The sequence below is a fragment of the Podarcis liolepis genome (assembly GCF_965112155.1).
Source record: "Podarcis liolepis genome assembly, chromosome: 3".
NCBI classification, from domain to species: Eukaryota; Metazoa; Chordata; class Lepidosauria; order Squamata; family Lacertidae; genus Podarcis; species Podarcis liolepis.
Window position 1 is genome coordinate 120,789,294 of NC_139557.1, and position 21,866 is coordinate 120,811,159.

At 48.2% G+C, this 21,866-nt stretch overlaps 1 protein-coding gene across 1 annotated transcript in view; it reads left to right on the top strand.

Moving 5' to 3' along the window:
• KIF13B (kinesin family member 13B) overlaps positions 1-21,866 on the top strand; it is a 199,630-nt gene that overhangs the window by 109,047 nt on the left and 68,717 nt on the right. The window contains 9 exon segments of the mRNA XM_083494982.1: positions 3,607-3,655; positions 3,657-3,870; positions 5,023-5,233; positions 6,675-6,837; positions 8,294-8,440; positions 14,765-14,914; positions 15,862-15,990; positions 19,531-19,701; positions 20,736-20,893. Of these exon segments, the coding sequence (XP_083351108.1) occupies positions 3,607-3,655; positions 3,657-3,870; positions 5,023-5,233; positions 6,675-6,837; positions 8,294-8,440; positions 14,765-14,914; positions 15,862-15,990; positions 19,531-19,701; positions 20,736-20,893 (1,392 nt within the window).

A 21,866-nucleotide genomic window follows, 5' to 3' on the forward strand; every position in this document is an offset into this window, starting at 1 on the left:
CTTTCTCCTCTTTGTTTTATTTTCAAAGTAGGTTACTCGGGTGCTTGAATTACAGAGGCAGGCAGAAGTGGAGGCCCTTTTAGCTTTTGCAATTTTAGAAGTGCTTGTATTCGGGGCAGGGGAAACGATTTCTCTAAAACGGAGAGGGAGTTCAAGATTGGGGCTTGCAGATTCCATGAAGCTGGGGTTTTGGCTAGCTTGCATGTTGATGTTAGCAAGTAATGCGTTTGCCTTTCAAGGCACGTGGAATCAGCGCTATTTTTCTCGGAAAAGAGGCGCCGTGAACACCTCCCTCGGTCTCTTAGAATGGCAGTGGTGCCCATCTGAGAGCCCTGCATATCGTCGATATAATTAAAAGCAAAGTGGAGGTGTAAATGGCTATCAGACTCTGAAAAGCTGGTTCATCAGTTTTGTTCAGTAAATTAAGGTAAAGGTAAAGAGACCCCTGACCATCAGGCCCAGTCGTGGCCGACTCTGGGGTTGTGGTGCTCATCTCGCTTTATTGGCCGAGGGAGCTGGCACACAGCTTCCGGGTCATGTGGCCAGCATGAGTAAGCTGCTTCTAGTTAACGCCGTTTACCTTCCCGCCGGAGCGGTACCTATTTATCTACTTGCACTTTGACATGCTTTCGAACTGCTAGTTTGGCAGGAGCAGGGACTGAGCAACGGGAGCTCACCCCGTTGCGGGGATTCGAACCGCCAACCTTTTAATCGACAAGTCCTAGGCTTTGTGGTTTAACCCACAGCGCCACCCAGTGCCGTTCAGTAAATTAAATAGTTTTAACTGGGACTTTGAATGAACATGCAATTAACTGTTACTGTTCTGAATTTTCTGGTGCCGTTCCTTAGTGGGTCATGCAAACAGCTGTTCTGAGTGATGCTTTTTATAGAGGAGGGGGCACTGGGAACCCGGGGAGCAGTGACCCGAAAAGGTTTGGGAACCCTTGATTTAATGGGTCCCAGCAGTCAAGAGGAAGTAAGATCCACTCTTAATAGCTGTTCCTTCCCATCTCTACACCCTCCTAAGGGCACATTTCGGTTTATTTTTATTATTGGTTTTTGTAGCCACCCCTGACCAAGTGGTCCCAGGGTGGATTGCAAAAACATAGAATCATAGAATCATAGAATCATAGAATCCTAGAGTTGGAAGAGACCACAAGGGCCATCGAGTCCAACCCCCTGCCAAGCAGGAAACACCATCAGAGCACTCCTGACATATGGTTGTCAAGCCTCTGCTTAAAGACCTCCAAAGAAGGAGACACTCCACCACACTCCTTAGACTTGAATACATCTAAACTAGCCAAGTATTCTTGTACTATCTCCTTAGTTATTCTGGGCTGTGTTTCCTTTGCTGAATCATTTGCTCCAAATTCTTCAGGTCGGGCATTCTTTTCTTTATCGGAGAAGACTGAGGCAAAGAATTCATTGAGGAGTTCAGCCCTTTCTGTGTCCCCTGTTTGCATTTCACCATCTTCTCCTCTGAGTGACCCCACTGTTTCTTTGTTCTTCCTTTTGCTACGAACATACCCATAAAAGCCCTTTTTGTTGCTTTTAACCTCTCTGGCAAGCCTGAGTTCATTCTGTGCTTTAGCTTTTCTGACTTTGTGTCTACACGTGCTGGCTATTTGTTTGAATTCCTCTTTGGTGGTTTCCCCCCTTTTCCATTTTTTGTACGCATCCTTTTTTAATCTTAACTCAGTTAACAGTTCTTTAGATAGCCACCCTGGCTTCTTTAGGCACCTTCCATGTTTCCGTCTCATTGGTATTGCCTGAAGTTGTGCTTTTACTATCTCCCTCTTAACAAACTCCCAGCCATCATGAACTCCCTTTCCTTTTAGTATTACTGTCCATGGGATCTCACCCATAACGATGAGGAAACACCCGCAATTAAAGTACAGTCATACTTCGGGTCACAGATGCTTCAGGTTGCACTTTTTCGGGTTATGGAACGCTGAAACCCGGAAGTACCGGAACGGGTTACTTCCAGGTTTCGGCCCATGCACAGAAGCACCAAATCACAACCCATGCACCACTGTGGGTTGCGAACGCTGTGGGTTGCGAACGTGCATCCCGCACAGATCACCTTCGCAGCCGGAGCGTCCACTGTAATAAAAGCAAAACCATTCCGTATCAGAATAACAAGACTGCATTTCACACCAGTGTACCTTGAATTTTTCAGCGCTGTGGTGGAGGCTGACACTTAAACTAGGCTGCAAGAAGGCTGTACAGTGGTACCTCGGGTTACAGACGCTTCAGGTTACAGACTCCGCTAACCCAGAAATAGTACCTCGGGTTAAGAACTTTGCTTCAGGATGAGAACAGAAATCGTGCTCCGGGCAGCGCAGCAGCAGCAGGAGACCCATTAGTTAAAGTGGTGCTTCAGGTTAAGAACAGTTTCAGGTTAAGAACAGACCTCCAGAACGAATTAAGTACTTAACCCGAGGTACCACTGTATCTATCTATCTATTTAAAAAACTGGAGCATCATGGACTGGGGAGTCCTTGCGCAAAAGCCCCTTTGAATTCAAGCCACCCACACATGTTGGTTCGCACATTCTCAGGAAAGCTCCATGCAACAGGCTTCTGTTGTGCCCATTTTGCAGATGAGCACTGAGGCTGGGAAAGCGAATTCCCTGAGACCATCCAGGGAGTTCGCGGCCAAGACTGGAACAAACATACCTTTTGCCAAGTAGGCACAGCAACTCTCTTAGCGCTTCTTCATGCAACTTAACATAAAAGTCTGGAAACAGAAAGCCCCCGGATAAAACCCTTCTTTTTAAAAAGAGTTCCTTCTGCAGCAGGAGACCCATTAGTTAAAGTGGTGCTTCAGGTTAAGAACAGTTTCAGGTTAAGAACGGACCTCCGGAACAAATTAAGTACTTAACCCGAGGTACCACTGTATACCTTTGCACTGCTATGTCACTGCGTGTCCTGGTTTAATTTAAAAGCATTACAAAAAATCTTTAAAAACCAGGAGCCTGGGAAGTCTACACCTTGGCCTGTAGGATTCCCTTGACCTCTGGCGTTGCAGATGAATCCCTGTGATTTTTTAATAACTCCCTTGGCTGCCTTTTAATTCCGGATAAAAGCTGCACATCCATCTGGATGGGGAATGGAGGGCGTACCTGTGGTTTTCTGTTTGAAGGATATAATCCTTAGAGCTGTTTGGTTGGTTACAGCTCACCAGAGGAATTTTGGCTTTAGAAAACTTGAGCGGCACACGCCCTCTTGCCAGGTAACAACGCAGCGCATTCCTCCCAGATGTTTCGCCTGCACATGCCTTACTGCAGCCTTCCCCAACCTGGTGCCCTCCAGAGGTTTGGGATCAACACCTCTGAGGCTGAGTGCGACTGATGGGAGTTGTACTGTATTTTTCGCTCCATAAGACGCACCCTAGAGGGGGAATGCAAGGAAAAAAATATTATTTAAAGGGAGTGCTGAGCAGAGCCTCAATAAAATAAAAGGTGTTGATCTCCCACTCCATGACTTTTACTAGAACCAAAACCTGCTGATTGCAGTGGCTGGCATATCCCTGCAGGAACATTTGCTATAACCCTGTAATTCGATCAAAGGTCATAGATTTGTAGAGATGGAAGGTACCATTTAGTCCAAAACCCCCTGAAGTGCGGGCATCTTTTGCATCGACCAGAGTTTTAATGGGACCCCTCCCTCCTTTCCAGGCTGAATTTGCCAAAAAAGAAAAAGAAATCGGAAGCCGAGGACGACGACAAAGACAATTCAATGAAAGGAAGCAACAGTTCAGAACAGCTGGATTTGGACGGGGACAGCTCCAGCGAGGTTTCCAGCGAGATTAACTTCAGCTACGAATATGCGCAGATGGAGGTCACCATGAAAGCTCTGGGTGGCAACGGTAAGGAGCATAATAATAACAATAACAACAACAACAACAACAACAACAATAATAGTAATAATAGATAGGTAGCCGTGTTGGTCTGCCATAGTCAAAATAAAAAAAATCCTTCCAGTAGCACCTTAAAGACCAACTAAGTTAGTTCTTGGTATGAGCTTTCGTGTGCATGCACACTTCTTCAGATACACTGAAACAGAAGTTGCCAGATCCTTCTATATAGTGAGAAGGTGGGGAGGGGTATTACTCAGAAGGGTGGTGGGAATGGGAGATTGGCAGATAGCTGAGATGAGCCTGTTGACGAATCCCAGCCTGCACAGGAGTCCCCGCCTCCAGGGCCGGCTGAGCTGGGTCCGGGCCTTGATTCTGAAGCGCCTGCACCTGTGCCGGATCCTCAGGAGCAGGCACCAGGTGAATCCACTCTGGCTCCGGAGGCGATTGAGGACGGATTTCCTACAGGTGCGCCTCTCCCAGCCCTGTCAGGGGAAAGTGAGTCTCCCCCTGGGTCCAGTAACCCACCGGCCTCTCCTGAGCTGCAGAGGCTCAGGGCAGAGAGGCGGAGGAAACTGGTTTCTCCCAGGAGGAGTGCTCGCCTTAAGGCCAGGAGAGGCGGGTCACCTGGGGGCCGGGACCGCCTCTGGCCTCAGAGAAGATAAAGGCCATTCAGCCCGGTCCCAGGTTGCGGGAGCAACGTCCTTGAAGAGCTGTTTCGGCCAGCGCCCAGTCCTGTTCCCCCAGAGTTCCTGTCCTTGCCCGGCTCCTTGCTGTGGACCCCACTTCGCCCGTGGAGGACTGTCTGCCGACCCTCGACTCAGGTCCTAGACCTCGCCTCACAGTAACCTCCCCCCTGGACCAGCACACCCAGAGTCGGCCACGACTGGACCTAATGGTCAGGGGTCCCTTTACCTTTTAAGAGTTTCTGAATGGAGATAAGTTCACGTAAGATTCGACGTGAAGATGTTAGTTTCAATCATTGAACAGAAGTCAGAAGTCAATTATGAATCCAGTACGCTGGCATTAGTTTGCCTGTCTTCCCAAGCGATGGGAAAAATTTTTCGGAGACATCGTTGATGGAATGGTCCTCTGTAGATACCATTGAGCTCTGCGGACCCTGTGGCCTGCGTCTGACTGAAAGAAACTCTTCCGCCTTCCTAGATCCCATGCAGTCAATTTTGCAAAGTCTGGAGCAGCAGCACGAGGAGGAGAAGCGGACCGCGCTGGAGCGGCAGAGGCTGATGTACGAGCACGAGCTGGAGCAGCTCCGGAGGCGCCTTTCCCCTGAGAAACAGCACTTCCGCACCATGGACAGGTTCTCCTGGCACTCTCCCAACGCTCAGCAGCGACTTCGGCAGTGGGCGGAAGAGAGGTGAGTGGAGGGAATACAGTAGCTCAGTGGGAGGAGAACCTGCGTAGAAGTTGCATGGCCTATCACAGACTGTTGCTCTCAGCATGAGTGGGACTTATCCCTAGGTGAGTTGAGGACTGCAACCTTAGCCTTTTGCATTTTATAGGTGCATTGCGACCCCATTCAGGAACGATGACAAATCCATGGTTTGTTCATCAGGGACACGTTTTGGGCCTGTGCGCTCCGTCCTCCCACTTCCTGGTTCATACAAGCCATGGTTTACTGGAGGGGTGTGTGGCTCTCGGACGCTATTGGGCTTCCAAGAACCCCAGCCATTATGGCCAGTGGTCTGCAATTATGTAATTGTAGTTCAACAACCACTTTAACAGCCACCGTTTCACCACCCATGTTTACCATGGTGTCCCAACAGGGTAAACTATGGTTAGTGATAACCATGGTTCGTCTCCAAACCATGATCTAAAAACCATAGTTCAAAGTGGCAAACTGCTCACCGTGAGCTCTTAAACAAGGTGGTCCCTCTAAATCTAGGAATGATAATGACAATGGAAGATGCAAAACCGCTCCTGTCCCGTTCAGATACCAGTATAGTGGCCCCATAAACAGTTGAGCTTCTGATTAGATGTGTCAATTCAGCTGCATGCCGTAGTGTAGCCGTATTACAACTCCTTGTACAAATTCCAAAACTGATCCTTGGGATTTGCATCTTTGGCAGCCGTGGAAATGCTCTTTTCCAAATCGCACATTTTCCTCTTATAGCCTTATTAGACTTTACCGATTGGTGGGCTCTGTGTTGCTCCCGGACAGGAGGGAGGAAGTCAAATGACACCAAGGGTTGGTTCAGAGAAAGAGTTCTTTATTTCTGCTCTCCAGAACAGCAGAAAGGCACTTGCATGGTCAGTCCACAGAAAGTTCAAAGAAATGAAAAATTTCATGCAGTATATATATCCTCCAGGCACCCTCTCCCTCCTTCCCCAGGAATCCAACCACGTCAGCCTATACACGCAGGTTGACATCACATATGTTCCTGCTTCGGTATTCTTAACCATAAAAGGGTATTTCTTCCTGTACTTCTGACCATAAAAGGGTATTCCTGTTCCTACTCTTATCTTGGAGCAAGAGGTCACCACCTCCAAGAACACACTCTGGTGCTGTTCCCGGACTAGGTCTGTGCGTCAGAGTGTGTCCAGGATGTAAGATAAGACCTAGACATGTCATCCCTGTTCTACTGGAACAGTCAAGGCCATCCTTGCCGTCATGAACTGATAAAGGAGAGGGCTCTGAGCACTTGTTTATTCAGCTGGGTTTTTGTTTATACATTGACTCAGAGCTCAAGTTAATGGATTTTAGCTAAGGAAAAATAGGGATTTTGGTGCCTGTTTCAAACTGCCTGCACAGTCAGTTTTGGGTTTGGGAAACCCATTCCTTCACTCTTTCTCCAAAGGGAAGAGATGCTGACCCACAGCCTGAGAAAGCTGAGGGAGCAGATAATGAAGGCCAACTTGTACGTGAGAGAAGCCAGCTTCATCGCCGAAGAGATGGACAAACGGACGGAATACAAGGTCACCCTGCAGATCCCAGCCTCCAGCCTTAACGCAAACAGAAAGGTGAGGAACCTGACCAGCCACATTCATCGTCTATCGAGAATGGATTCCATCGGCCAGCTGGAATTTCGATGATTATTATGTATTGATTTAGAGCATTTGTATTTTTAGGCCCAAAATGGCAGCTTTAGTTAAAAAAACACAACCCCAAAACATACACCTTCTTTATTTGTCAGTTACGTACGCCATGTGCTTTTACAACAGAATACAGTCGTACCTTGGTTTCTGAACATCTCGAAAGCCGAACGTTTTGGTTTTCGAACGCCGAAAACCCGGAAGCAAATGCTTCCATTTTCGAACGCGTCTCGGAAGTCGAACAGCTTCCGCTGAGTTTCCCCCCCAATTTTCTCAATTGCATTTGCAGACAGCCCTTTGCGCCTCAGTTTTCAAACATTTCGAAAGTCAAATGGTCTTTTGGAACGGATTACATCCGAAAACTGAGGTACCACTGTATGGGGTACAGTATAACACTGTACAGGGACGCAGGTGGCGCTGTGGGTTAAACCACAGAGCCTAGGACTTGCCGATCAGAAGGTTGGCGGCTCGAATCCCCGCTACAGGGTGAGCTCCCATTGCTCGGTCCCTGCTCCTGCCAACCTAGCAGTTCGAAAGCACGTCAAAGTGCAAGTAGATAAATAGGTACCACTCTGGCAGGAAGGTATACGGCGTTTCCGTGCACTTCTCTTGTTCGCCAGAAGCGGCTTAGTCATGCTGGCCACATGACTCAGAAGCTGTACACCAGCTCCCTCGGCCAGTAAAGCGAGATGAGTACCGCAACCCCAGAGTTGGCCACGACTGGACCTAGTGGTCAGGGGTCCCTTGACCTTTACATTATAACACTGTACAGTGGTACCTTGGTTTACAACCATAATCTGTTCTGGAGGTCCATTTGTAAACCAAAACACGTGGTAACCCAAGGCACGCTTTCGCCAATGGGGCCTCCAAAAAATTTTTGTTCGTAATCCCCCCCAAAATGGGTTGCAATCCCAAAAAAGTTTGCAAACCGGGACACGCAGTTCTGGGTTTGACTTGTTTGTAATCCAAAACGTATGCAAACCAAGACGTATGCAAACCAAGCTACCGCTGTACAGGGGTTTTCTTGAAAAATAAAGAGGTTAAGCTATCACAGGCTTTCATCTTAACAAGCTGCCTTTTGCCCTCCAGTCAGCCTACTGGTTCACGATATGTATTCTCTTCTTAAACCTCTTTGGGGTTGTTTCCTTAACAATTTGTTAAATAGATAAAGGATCAAATATCTTCTCCAGCATGTGCAACACTTATATTGCCTGCAACATGAAAACATTCCAGTTCTAGCTGCTCTTTGGGTGTATTATGAGTGAGTTTGCTTTGTGTTTTCAAGGAAATTCCAGTCGCATTCCCAAGTTGATTTTTACCTTGCCGTTTTATTTCTGCTCTCCCCCCCATAATCTCCTCCTTTGTCCTCCCCCCCCCCCCACAGCGAGGTGCCGTCCTTAGTGAACCGGCCATCCAAGTTCGGAGGAAAGGGAAAGGCAAGCAGATCTGGTCCTTGGAGAAGCTGGAGAATCGGCTGGTGGACATGAGAGACCTCTATCAAGAATGGAAGGACTGTGAGGAAGACAACCTGGTATGGAGCCGCCACTTCTCCTGAGTAGCAGAACGGCTCTCTAGGTCCCTCGGAGTACAGTTCCCACCAGTAGCCAGGGATGATGGGAGCTGAAGTCCCACAACATTGGTAGGGCCCCAGGTTCCTCGTCCCCGGCGTGTGGCGTCGCAGTGTGAGAGAATGTTAGAAAGGCCCACCGTTCAAATCTCGCCCCTGCCATGGGTGCACTGGGATGGCTGTCAACCGTCCCTTATTTGGCGGGAAACTCCCTTATCCCAGCGCCGTGTCCCGCTGCTGTCCCTTATTGATGATGTCCCTTAAATTTCCCGGATTCCATGCTCGCCTGGCTCAGGAGGGAAGCAGCGGCTCGGGGTCCTCCGGCGCAAGAGAGAGCGTCCGCACGAGCTGCCTCGTCTCCGTCTCTCCCTTTCCCCCCTCAGGGGCGTGTCGTGAGGAGACGGGTGGCAGCGGGTGGGCAGGAAGCCCCTCTCTTGCGAGACTTCCGCCGCGCTGCCAGGGGAAGCCAGAGGCGGCGGAGGTGGCTGAGGAGGCGGCCTGAGGGAGGAGGAAGAGGAGGGGATGAGGAGGGACGCAGAAGGGTGGTGCCACAACCGCCTCATGCCAGGCTCGCGGGTGGCATGGGCGAGTGTCTCCCTCCCTCTCTCTCGGGCGGGGAAGGGTCGATGGAACTCCTCGCGCCAGGACAACGGCAGCCCCAACGTGCTGCTTAGCATCCCCTCCAACCAGTGCAGCATCTTAATGTAGTGATTTCCCCCTCTGCACCCCTTTCATAACTCCATTTTTATAAATCATTTGTCCATCCATAGTTCAAATTTTTACTACAGTGGTGCCTCGCAAGACGAAATTAATTCGTTCCGCAAGTTTTTTCTTCTTGCGAGTTTTTCGTCTTGCGAAGCACGGTTTCCCATAGGAATGCATTGAAAATCAATTAATGCGTTCCTAGGGAAACCGCCTTCAGACCAGGCCCGGGGACAGTCTGTCCCCAGACCTCTTCTGAAGGCTGGCGGGGGAAGAAGGACTTTTCTCCCCACCGCCAGCCTTCAGAACAGCCTTCTGAAGGCTGGCGGTGGGAAGAAAAGCCCTTCTCCCGCCGCCAGCCTTCAGAAGAGTTCCCGGAGGGCTGCCTAGGCTGCGGATAGCAGCCTGCTGCCCGGTGCGAGGCAGACATCTGCAGCTTGGGGTGCCCTGCAGTACTTCCCCGCAGGGCTCTCCAAGCTGCGGATAGCAGCCTGCTGCCCCGCACGAGGGGCGCTCTTTAGCAGAGCGCCCCTCGCGCGGGGCAGACATTCGCAGCTTGGGGAGCCCTGCAGGACTTCCCCGCAGGGCTCTCCAAGCTGCGGATAGCAGCCTGCTGCCCCGCACGAGGGGCGCTCTTTAGCAGAGCACCCCTCGCGCGGGGCAGACATTCACAGCTTGGGGAGCCCTGCAGGACTTCCCCGCAGGGCTCTCCAAGCTGCGGATAGCAGCCTGCTGCCCCGCACGAGGGGCGCTCTTAAGCAGAGCGCCCCTCGCGCGGGGCAGACATTCACAGCTTGGGGAGCCCTGCAGGACTTCCCCGCAGGGCTCTCCAAGCTGCGGATAGCAGCCTGCTGCCCCGCACGAGGGGCGCTCTTTAGCAGAGCACCCCTCGCGCGGGGCAGACATTCACAGGTTGGGGATCCCTGCAGGACTTCCCCGCAGGGCTCTCCAAGCTGCGGATAGCAGCCTGCTGCCCCGCACGAGGGGCGCTCTTAAGCAGAGCGCCCCTCGCGCGGGGCAGACATTCGCAGCTTGGGGAGCCCTGCAGGACTTCCCCGCAGGGCTCTCCAAGCTGCGGATAGCAGCCTGCTGCCCCGCACGAGGGGCGCTCTTTAGCAGAGCACCCCTCGCGCGGGGCAGACATTCACAGCTTGGGGAGCCCTGCAGGACTTCCCCGCAGGGCTCTCCAAGCTGCGGATAGCAGCCTGCTGCCCCGCACGAGGGGCGCTCTTAAGCAGAGCGCCCCTCGCGCGGGGCAGACATCTGCAGCTTGGGGAGCCCTGCAGGACTTCCTCGCAGGGCTCTCCAAGCTGCGGATAGCAGCCTGCTGCCCCGCACGAGGGGCGCTCTTTAGCAGAGCGCCCCTCGCGCGGGGCAGACATTCGTAGCTTGGGGAGCCCTGCAGGACTTCCCCGCAGGGCTCTCCAAGCTGCGGATAGCAGCCTGCTGCCCCGCACGAGGGGCGCTCTTTAGCAGAGCACCCCTCGCGCGGGGCAGACATTCACAGCTTGGGGAGCCCTGCAGGACTTCCCCGCAGGGCTCTCCAAGCTGCGGATAGCAGCCTGCTGCCCCGCACAAGGGGTGCTGTTAAGCAGAGGGTTAAGCGAGGGGCAGCAGGCTGCTATCCGCAGCTTGCAGAGCCCTGCGGGGAAGTCCTGCAGGGCTCCCCAAGCTGTGAATGTCTGCCCCGCGCGAGTGGCAGCAGGCTGCTATCCGCAGCTTGCAGAGCCCTGCGGGGAAGTCCTGCAGGGCTCCCCAAGCTGTGAATGTCTGCCCCGCGCGAGGGGCGCTCTGCTAAAGAGCGCCCCTCGTGCGGGGCAGCAGGCTGCTATCCGCAGCTTGGAGAGCCCTGCGGGGAAGTCCTGCAGGGCTCCCCAAGCTGTGAATGTCTGCCCCGCGCGAGGGGCGCTCTGCTTAAGATCGCCCCTCGTGCGGGGCAGCAGGCTGCTATCCGCAGCTTGGAGAGCCCTGTGGGGAAGTCCTGCAGGGCTCCCCAAGCTGCGAATGTCTGCCCCGCGCGAGGGGTGCTCTGCTTAAGAGCGCCCCTCGTGTGGGGCAGCAGGCTGCTATCCGCAGCTTGGAGAGCCCTGCGGGGAAGTCCTGCAGGGCTCCCCAAGCTGCGAATGTCTGCCCCACGCGAGGGGCGCTCTGCTAAAGAGCGCCCCTCGTGCGGGGCAGCAGGCTGCTATCCGCAGCTTGCAGAGCCCTGCGGGGAAGTCCTGCAGGGCTCCCCAAGCTGCGAATGTCTGCCCCGCGCGAGGGGCGCTCTGCTTAAGAGCGCCCCTTGCGCGGGGCAGCATGCTGCTATCCGCAGCCTAGGCAGCCCTCCGGGAACTCTTCTGAAGGCTGGCGGGGGAGAAGGGCTTTTCTTCCCACCGCCAGCCTTCAGAACAGCCTTCTGAATGTTGGCGGTGGGGAGGAAAACCTTCCTCCCACCGCAAGTCTTCAAAACAGGTCCGGGAACAGAGGAGAAGCGCTGCGTGCCTTCCCCTCTGTTCCCGGACCTGTCCTGAAGGCTTGCGGTGGGAGGAGGGCTTTCCTCCCCACCGCCAACATTCAGAATGCTGTTCTGAATGTTGGCGGTGGGAAGGAAAAACCCTCCTCCCACCGCAAGCCCCGGGAACAGAGGAGAAGCGCTGCGCGCCTTCTCCTCTGTTCCCGGACCTCCCACCACAAGCCTTCAGGACAGGTCTGGGAACAGAGGAGAAGGTGCGCTGTGCTTCCCCGCTGTCCCAGGAGATTTCCCTATGGGCTTTCGTCTTGCGAAGCAAGCCCATAGGGAAATTCGTCTTGCGAAGCCTCTAAAAGTCGGAAAACCCTTTCGTCTTGCGGGTTTTTCGTTTAGCGAGGCATTCGTCTTGCGGGGTACCACTGTACAAGTTTTCTGTCCTACCAATGTATGTAACTCTTTACAATAGCTTTTCAACTATATTATAAACTTTCCCCATTCTTTATGAAAGAGGTCCTCTTCCTGGTTTCTAATTCTGCCTGTAAGCTTTGCCATCTCGACGTCGTTCATCAGTTTTGTCTGCCCCTCTTCTTTGGTCGGAGTTGTAGACCCTTAGGGTCATCTAGTCCAACCCCCTGCATAACACAGTCAGTCGCAGCAAAAGCAGCATGGCTCCATCAGTGCCGGATTTCTGTATAAGCTAAGCCAAAATCCCTTATTTTGGCTGCTGATCCCTTATTTTCGAGGCTGCTGGTCCCTTATTTTCAAATCTGTAAGTTGACAGCTATGGCACTAGGTCAGCTCTTCCTGACACTCCCCCGGATGTTAACTGGACAGCGTCTGAAGGACTTAGAGCAACAGAACTATCTGGCCATTATAAAGAAATTCTGTCCTTGGTATGCCTTTCCCCCCCTTCTCAGTTTGATTCCCTGGCACCATATTTGTATAAATCAACTATCCCCAAATACAGACGTGCCTTCTTCACACTGGCCAGATTGGATGGGATGCCCTCTGCCGTACTTGAGGGCAGGTACCAAAAGATTCCAACTGAGAAACGACTCTGGCCCTGTCGATTTGGAAATCTGGAAACAGTGGCTCATGTTTCAATCAATCCTTTATTAGGCATAGCAGACCACACATTATAATACAGACACCATATACAAAATGTGGAAAATACAAATTCAGCATAACAATTTGCATAAATAATATAGTACGACACTATGACATCACTGACCAATCAAGAACCACTAAATCTCTCCATAATGGCCCAGTCTTTCCACATGGACAGCACTCAAAAATTTAGCCACTATTAAAGTAACTTGATCATTCCTGTCCGAGAGCAGGTTCTGAACCGTTGGCGGCATAGAGCCAAACCTGTTAAGTTGTAAGGCCTCTAACAATTGTCTGCTGGCATAAATGCCAAAATCACAAGAAAAGAAAATACGCTCCAACGTGTCAGGTTCCTGCCTACCACATTTCCAGAGACGCTCTGTTTCTGGGAGAGCTAAATATCTTCCTCTTACCATCATCGAGGGAAACATATTAAATCTGGCTAGCATAAACAGCCTGCACAGTTCATGATTCTTCAGATTGGTCATGTAATCCTTTTGAAAATCTCTACACAAAGGGAGATTTAAATAGAGAGGAGAGCAAGTGCTATGCTTTGCAACCTCAAGAGTGGCTCATGTTTTCCTGTCCTGTCCCCTTTATAAAGATCTGAGGAACGAGATCATCACCCCACTCTTACTTACCATCCCAGGCCGCCCATCTGCGGCCATATTGTTCTTTCTTTTATCAGATCAAAATGATCAGAAGACACAGCAAAGGTTGCCAGGTTTATCGAGGGTGCAATGAGATTAAGGGCCACTATCCGAACGATAATCTTGGTCATCTGATTGTCCTTTTGACCCATTGTTGACTTTTTAATTGTATATATTGCTTATTTTATGTTGCTCTGGCCGTTGGCTAACGCGAATAAAGTTTATCTATCTATCCCCCGCATGTTGTTGGACTACAATTCCCAACATCCATTGGGCCACGCTGGCTGGGGCTGATGGGAGTTGTAGTCTCAGCAACACCCGGGGGGACTCAGACGTTTGGAAAGGCTGTATGAGGTGTGGCCTTGGGCCATCCTTCCCCAACCGGGTGCCCCCTCCATAGATATAGTTTTAATAAAGCTTTTCAACATAACGGTTAAAAAAAACAAACATAAACAAGATAACGAATAAGAAAGAAAATGAAGAAGAAAGCAAACAAGCAAATATATCTGAAGAAGTGTGCATGCACACGAAAGCTCATACCAAGAACTAACTTAGTTGGTCTTTAAGGTGCTACTGGAAGGAATTTTTTTTATTTTAAGCAAATATATAAGAATGATAGAATAAAGGGAAAGAGAGAGATGAGTAAAAAGTGATGTCTGTCTGTTGTGCCTACAAGAGTTCCTCATAATATCATAATACCAGACTTTTAGAAGACATCTGAAGGCAGCTCTGTTTAGGGAAGCTTTTAACTTTTAATAGGTTATTGTATTTTAGTGTTCTGTTGGAAGCCGCCCAGAGTGGCTAGGGAAGCCCAGGCAGATGGGCAGGGTATAAATAAATTATTATTTTATTTTATTTTATTTTATTTTATTTTATTTTATTTTATTTTATTTTATTTTATTTTATTTTATTTTATTTTATTTTATTTTATTTTATTATCCAATGTTCAAAATCCAGAGTAATATCTAGTTATTCTTCCCACTGCTAGCTGATGTTTTCCTACTTCCTATTCTTCCCGATGCTAGCTGATGTTCAGTCCAGGCACCACAAATTCATTCATTTTCCTTTCCATCCCAGAAGTCCAAAAGAGGTTCTTTGATTATTATTATTGTCTGCAAAGATCATCCATAATCTTTCTCCAGATATTTTGGACCGCAAGGCCCCTGCCAGCATGGTCAGAGATGCTTTTTCTTGAAATAGTACATCCATACTTCTTTAATTTACAATGTTGTGTAGCTCCCCTGGGTTCCTCAGGGAGGAAGGGCGGAATAGAAAGCAAGATTCGCCATCCTCAATCTTGTGAGATAGGGCCATGGCAGTTGTCTGTGGATCTGGTCACCATAGGGCTTTGCCACTTGTCTCCCTTTCGCGATCAAGGTCATGAGGTCGTATTTCCGGCGAGCGGATCCTTTCTACGACGAGCAGGAGAACCACAGCCTGATCGGCGTGGCGAACGTCTTCCTCGAGTCCCTCTTCTACGATGTGAAGCTGCAGTACGCTGTGCCCATCATCAATCAGAAAGGAGAGGTGAGTTTGAGTTTGGATTTGATATCCCGCCTTTCACTCCCCTTCAGGAGTCTCAAAGCGGCTCATATTCTCCTTTCCCTTCCTCCCCCACGACAAACACTCTGTGAGGTGAGTGGGGCTGAGAGACTTCAGAGAAGCGTGACTAGCCCAAGGTCACCCAGCAGTTGCATGTGGAGGAGCAGGGAAGAGAACCCGGTTCACCAGATTACGAGTCTACCGTTCTTAACCACTACACCACACTGGCTCAGTTTCACCTGGGTGACCGAAACCAGGGGTCAGCAAACTTTTTCAGCAGGGGGCTGGTCCCCTGTCCCTCAGACCTTGTGGGGACCGGACTATATTTTGAAAAAAAGAACGAATTCCTATGCCCCACAAATAACCCAGAGATGCATTTTAAATAAAAGGACACATTCTACTCATGTAAAAACATGTTGATTCCTGGATCATCCGTGAGCTGGATTTAGAAGACAATTGGGCCGGATCCGGCCCCCGGGCCTTAGTTTGCCTACCCACGCTCTAGGACAGGGGTCAGCAAATTTTTTCAGCCATGGGCCAGTCCACCATCCCTCAGACCTTGTGGGGGGCTGGAGTATATTTTGCAAAAAAATAATGAACGAATTCCTATGCCCCACCAATAACCCAGTGATGCGTTTTAAATAAAAGGACACATTCTACTCATATAAAAACATGCTGATTCCCGGACCATCCACACGCTCTCTGTATTTATTGGTGGCGCCTCTTGGCATTCTGGGACTTTGCATAGAAATAGTGTACGGTTTGTCTTGGGTTGCATTTTTATTTTGGGTTCCTAAAAATCTTCCCCTCCTGGGTGTCAAAGTGGGAGTCAGGGGCAGCTCCCTGGCCGGTCGGGCTCCCGCCACTCCTTGGCATCCATCCATCCGGCCGGTCCATGACCATGGCGTTTTTATTCCCCCCCCCCCTTACAGGTGGCCGGACGCCTCCACGTCGAAGTTGTGCGGGTGAGCGGGGAGATTGGGGAGCGCATCGCAGGAGGCGAGGACGGCATGGAAGGATTTGGCGAGAACGACCTGCAGGAGCACAAGTTGGCGTGCATGGTGAGTTTGCGGAGACAGTGCTCCCCGCTTCCCTTTGCGAAGCACCTAGGCACAGAAAATGGGCAACTAGCTGTCTGATAGCTATAGAGGCAACATAAGTGCCCCATATGCGGGGCTGGATTTAGGCTTGATGGGGCCCTAAGCTACTGAAGGTAATGGGGCTTTTATATGTCTAGCTGTCCTTTGTCAACAACAAATTGGCGCCGTTTTTTGTGTTGAATATACAGTCACACCTCTTGTTATGTTTGCTTCAGGTTAAATCTTTTCTTTTTTTTTAAAAGATATTTATTAGAGTTTCCAATTTTTTACAAACAAAAAGAAAAAACAAACATAAGAATATTAAAAACACATAAATTTCACAACTTATTTTCTCATAACAAATTTCCCCGACCTCCTCATACCTCCCCTTCTTGTATATCCAGTTTGAATTGTTTATACAGCAAATCCTTATCTCAAAGCATTACAGCTTAAAAAGAAAAGAAAAGAAAAACACCTTATTTTCTCTCCAACATCTTAAATTATTATAACTTTAAATTTTTGCTTACAAAAAGAAAGTCATTTTATCATAATTACAGCTTGAAACCACTTAATTTCAATCCAACATCATCCAACATTCCTTAATTTTACAATATTTTTGTAAGTAGTCCTTAATTTTTTCCAGTCTTCTTCTGCCGACTCTTCTCCCTGGTCACGGATTCTGCCAGTCATTTCTGCCAGTCCCATACAGTCAATCAGCTTCATCTTGCTTCAGGTTAAATCTTTTCAGGTTGCGTCCCGCGGAGACCCGGAAGTACCGGAAAGAGTTACTTCGAGGTTTCGCCACTCGCTCATGCGCAGACGCTCAAAATGACATCATGCGCATGCGCAGAAGCAGCGAATCGCAACCCGCGCATGTGCAGACACGCAGGCGCAGGTTACGTTCTGCTCATGTTGCGAATGGGGCTCTGGAACGGATCCCGTTCACAACCAGAGGTACCACTGTGTGCTATATGGTGATTTACGGACCTAGTAGGTATCTAAAGCCATTTGCACATATGTATTTTATCAAAGTAATTGTTGAACTGAAACACAATTAAGAAGAAGTATGTTAATAGTGAAATACGATTAAGAAGAAGTATATTAATTGAGCCAGAGGCAAAGAAGCTTGGAGAGATAAAATCGGATATGGAAATATGGAAATATCGTGAGAGGCAAGACTGAGACTTGGAGTTGCTTTGACATTCAGACCGTGGGAAGTCGCAAAATCAGAATTAAATTCGGAAGACAATTGGATTTTTTTATTTTTGATTATGATTTGATATGCTAATGGGATGTTTTTTATTGGAAAATTGATAAACACTCTAACAAAAAAAAGTATATTAATAGTGAAATAATTAAGCTGTACCTTAAAATGATTTTTTATTCATAACAAACTTAATAATGCAAGTACCTTGGCATTTGGCAAAAAGAAAAGTTCCTTTAGAAAATTTACAAAGACTCATAATCTAGTCTCTAGAAACTTGCTATAACATGAAAAAATAGTAGTAGTAATAATAATAATAATAATAATAATAATAATAATAATATCTTTATTGTCATTGCCCCCTCTCGGGGACAACGAAATTACTTGGCTGCTCCTATAAGTAGGTGTAAATATATGATGCAAGCTACTAATAATTATAAATAGCAGAATGTAGGCACCCTATATATAGAAATGAGTAAACCAGGGATATTTTAGGGAGCAGACTAGCAGGCGGGGCCCATGACTTACATCACAGGAGCCTACACAACACAAAACACTGTTGCTGTATGTAGGTTTTATTTGATTTGTTTTCTATCTTATATTTGGAAATGTGTATCCAGTGTTTTTTCCCTTTAAATTTCTTTGGGGGGCCCCAAGAGAGTGGGGCCCTAAGCTATAGCTTGTTTAGCTTATACGTAAATCTGGTCCTCCCCATATGTTCCCACTCGACTGCTTCAATAGGTCAGGTGCCACACGATGCCCATTCCATGTTTGTCAGAACTCGATCTTTTAATGTGGCAGCAACCCTTTAGAAGAATAATGCAGTGGTACCTCAGGTTAAGTACTTAATTCGTTCCGGAGGTCCGTTCTTAACCTGAAACTGTTCTTAACCTGAGGTACCACTTTAGTGAATGGGGTCTCCTGCTGCTGCCGCGCCGCCGGAGCACGATTTCTGTTCTCATCCTGAAGCAAAGTTCTTAACCCAAGGTAATATTTCTGGGTTAGCGGAGTCTGTAACCTGAAGCGTATGTAACCTGAAGCGTATGTAACCCGAGGTACCACTGCAATAATAATAATAATAATAATAATAATAATAATAATAATAATAATATAATTTATTTATACCCCGCCCATCTGGCTGGGTTTCACCAGCCACTCTGTGTGGCTCCCTACAGAATATTAAAAACACGATATAACATCAAACATTAGAAACTTCCCTAAACATGGCTGCCTTCAGATGTATTCTAAAAATCGGATAGTTGTTTATTTCCTTGCCATCTCCCTGACTATTGATCCCAGGCAGGCACCTTTGCTGTATACTTGTTTAGAAAAGCCTGTCCGTTTTTAGTCCCTTGTTATTTTAGGCTCGTCTGAATGTTTCTAGCTTGCCATTTTAACTTTTCCAATGGCTTAAACTGCTTCTTGTTTTTCCTTAGTGGCCATTTTATTGCTTGATCTTTTTTTATATATATAATATTTTTATTAATTTCTAGCATGCAAAAATTTTAAAGACATACCACACAAATTATTATACATATGTCCTTGTATGGACTTCCTTCAGCATCTCTGATAGCCTTCCGTCTTGATTATTTCTCCTGCAATTCTTAACTTAATATTGCCTTTACATTTTCTAGCAAATCATTTCTCCCTTTCCATTTTTACAATATTTCTTAAATTACTCCTCACAGAACGTCTTGTAGTCCCAGTCTTTTTTGAAACCCACTTTGAGCGCTGTATACACTTTATGAAACAAAAAATTAAAATAATAGCACATGCCGATATTGCAGTAGAAGAGCTTCGTCCTTTTTTCACGCCTCCCTTGAGGACCTTGTGAAGGCCATCAGGGAACCCGGCAAAACTGCAAGGATACCCAGGAAATTAACCAGAAATGTCCCTCTTGACTGTTCCCTGGTCACTGGATGAGATCACAACAGCAGCAGTCTGAGCTGTGAGAAGTTCCAGTGGAATCCGATATGAAACATTATTGTTTGGAGCAATGCGCCAGTTGTATAGAACTCCATTCGGGAAGTAGGTGCACATCAAGACAGCCAAGGAAAAATCCTTTGGGTCTGCCCCCCCCCCCAATTAAACAAACCCCAGCTGTGCCTTCCCCCAAACTGGTCATTCAGTGACCCCTAGTGGGGATTTTCATTCTGCGTTATCATCCATATCTATTTCATGGGATAAAAAGGTAAAGGGACCCCTGGACCGTCTTATGGTCAGGTGCGTCTTATGGAGCGAAAAAGATGTGATTTAAAGCTTGCTGTGTAATTGCACAGTTGGAACGTGACTCCGTGTTTATGTTTGCTTCTTCCTAGATCAAAATCCTTCAGGCTACCGGCTTGCCGCAACACCTCTCCAACTTCGTCTTCTGCAAGTATTCCTTCTGGGATCAGATGGAACCCGTGACGGTGGCTCCGGAAGTGGACCCCTCTCTGTCTCCCATCAGCAAGGAGCCGCGGGGCATGGTGGTCTTTGATCACTGCAATGTAATTTTGCTTCTGCTTTTAGTCCCTGCAGAGAAAGTGAGGGCTTTTACGCTGTGGGAGCATCTGTTGCCTGCGCCTTGGTGCCTTCCGGTGAAAACTGTAAAGAGGGGAGGAGGAGGAGGAGAGGCTTACAGTGGTACCTTGGTTCTCAAACTTAATCCGTTCCGGAAGTCTGTTCCAAAACCAAAGCGTTCCAAAACCAAGGCGCGCTTTCCCATAGAAAGTAATGCAAAATGGATTAATCCGTTCCAGACTTTTAAAAACAACCCCTAAAACAGCAATTTAACATGAATTTTACTGTCTAACGAGACCATTGATCCATAAAATGAAAGCAATAATCAAGTTAAAGATAAAGGTACCGTTGACCATTAAGTCCAGTCGCGGACGACTCAGGGGGTGCGGTGCTCATCTTGCTTTACTGGCCGAGGAAGCCGGCGTTTGTCTGCAGACAGCTTCTGGGTCATGTGGCCAGCATGACTAAGCCACTTCAGGCAAACCAGAGCAGCGCACGGATCCATAAAATGAAAGCAATAATCAATGTACTGTACTATAAAATAAATAAGACAGTATTGTAGATGATAAAAAAAAAAATCCATTCCGGAAGTGTGTTTGACTTCCGAAACGTTCAAAAACCGAGACGCAGGTTCTGATTGGTGCAGCTGAAACAACAGCTGACAGCCGCATCAGACGTTTGGCTTCCAAAAAACGATCGAAAACCAGAACACTTATTTCTGGGTTTTTGGCATTTGATTACCAAGGCACCACTGTACTTTTTAAGGGGGAAAAAACCTTAATTGCTCTAAATTCAAAGGAATCTCAAAGCAATGCACAAAACAGTTAGGTCATACGGATTCGAGCTTCCTGTAAATTTCTGTATCTCTGAGCTATTGATTTCAAGCATTCCTGGGCAGATTTCTTGGCTTTGCATAGTCGAAACTTTTCTAGCGTCTTTTTTTTTTTTAAGGCTTCTTGTATCCGTGGAACAGAGACTAAATTTGAAGCGCTGCAATTGTTCTCTCTTTTCTCTGACCTAGGAATTCTCCGTCAACATCACTGAAGATTTCATGGAGTACCTTTCTGATGGTGCTTTGGCCATCGAAGTTTACGGGCACAAGGCGTGCGACCCCCGCAAAAACCCGGCGCTGTGGGATTTGGGGATTATCCAGGCCAAAACACGAAGCCTCCGAGACAGGTAAGAGAGAGGTGCAAAGGTGCTTCTTCACGGCAAATGCTCTTTTTGCGGGGCTTAGCAATGGAGCACAGAGCTAGCTGCTTCGTACATCCTATATAATCCTCTGCAGGATTAGCGGGAGGGTAAGTGGAAAGGTAAGTGGAAAGCAGAGACATCACCTTGCCAACAAAGGTCCGTATAGTTAAAGCTCTGGTTTTCCCAGTAGTGATGTATGGAAGTGAGAGCTGGACCATAAAGAAGGCTGACCGCTGAAGAATTGATGCTTTTGAATTGTGGTGCTGGAGGAGACTCTTGAGAGTCCCATGGACTGCAAGAAGATCAAACCTCTCCATTCTGAAGGAAACCAGCCCTGAGTGCTCACTGGAAGGACAGATCCTGAAGCTGAGGCTCCAAGACTTTGGCCACCTCATGAGAAGAGAAGACTCCCTGGAAAAGACCCTGATGTTGGGAAAGATGGAGGGCACAGAGGACTAGATGGTTGGAGGGTGTTCTCGAAGCTACCAACATGACTTTGACCAAACTGTGGGAGGCAGTGGAAGACAGGAGTGCCTGGTGTGCTCGGTCCATGGGGTCACGAAGAGTCGGACACGACTAAACGACTAAACAACAACAACAACAAAGTGGAAAGGAAGGAGATCTCTTGTAAAACTGGATCATTGGGTCAGCCAAGGAAGTAACTATTGGCAAAACCTATTGGTGTTTCACAACTTTCCGACTAGTTGCAGAACCTTAGCCGACCTAGCAGAGTATACGCAGAATCCATGGAAGCAATTGGCGACTTGGGTAGACGAAGCAGGAACCAGGAACTTGTAGTTAGGTGTTTATTATATACAGTGGACTATATACAGGAACAGAACAGAACACGGATCTTTAGCTAGCTCTCTCATACACGGCTCACAACTCCTACACTGACACACTGAACCACTGAACTAACAGTTAGTAGGCCATTAATTATCACTCCCTTGAGAGAGCT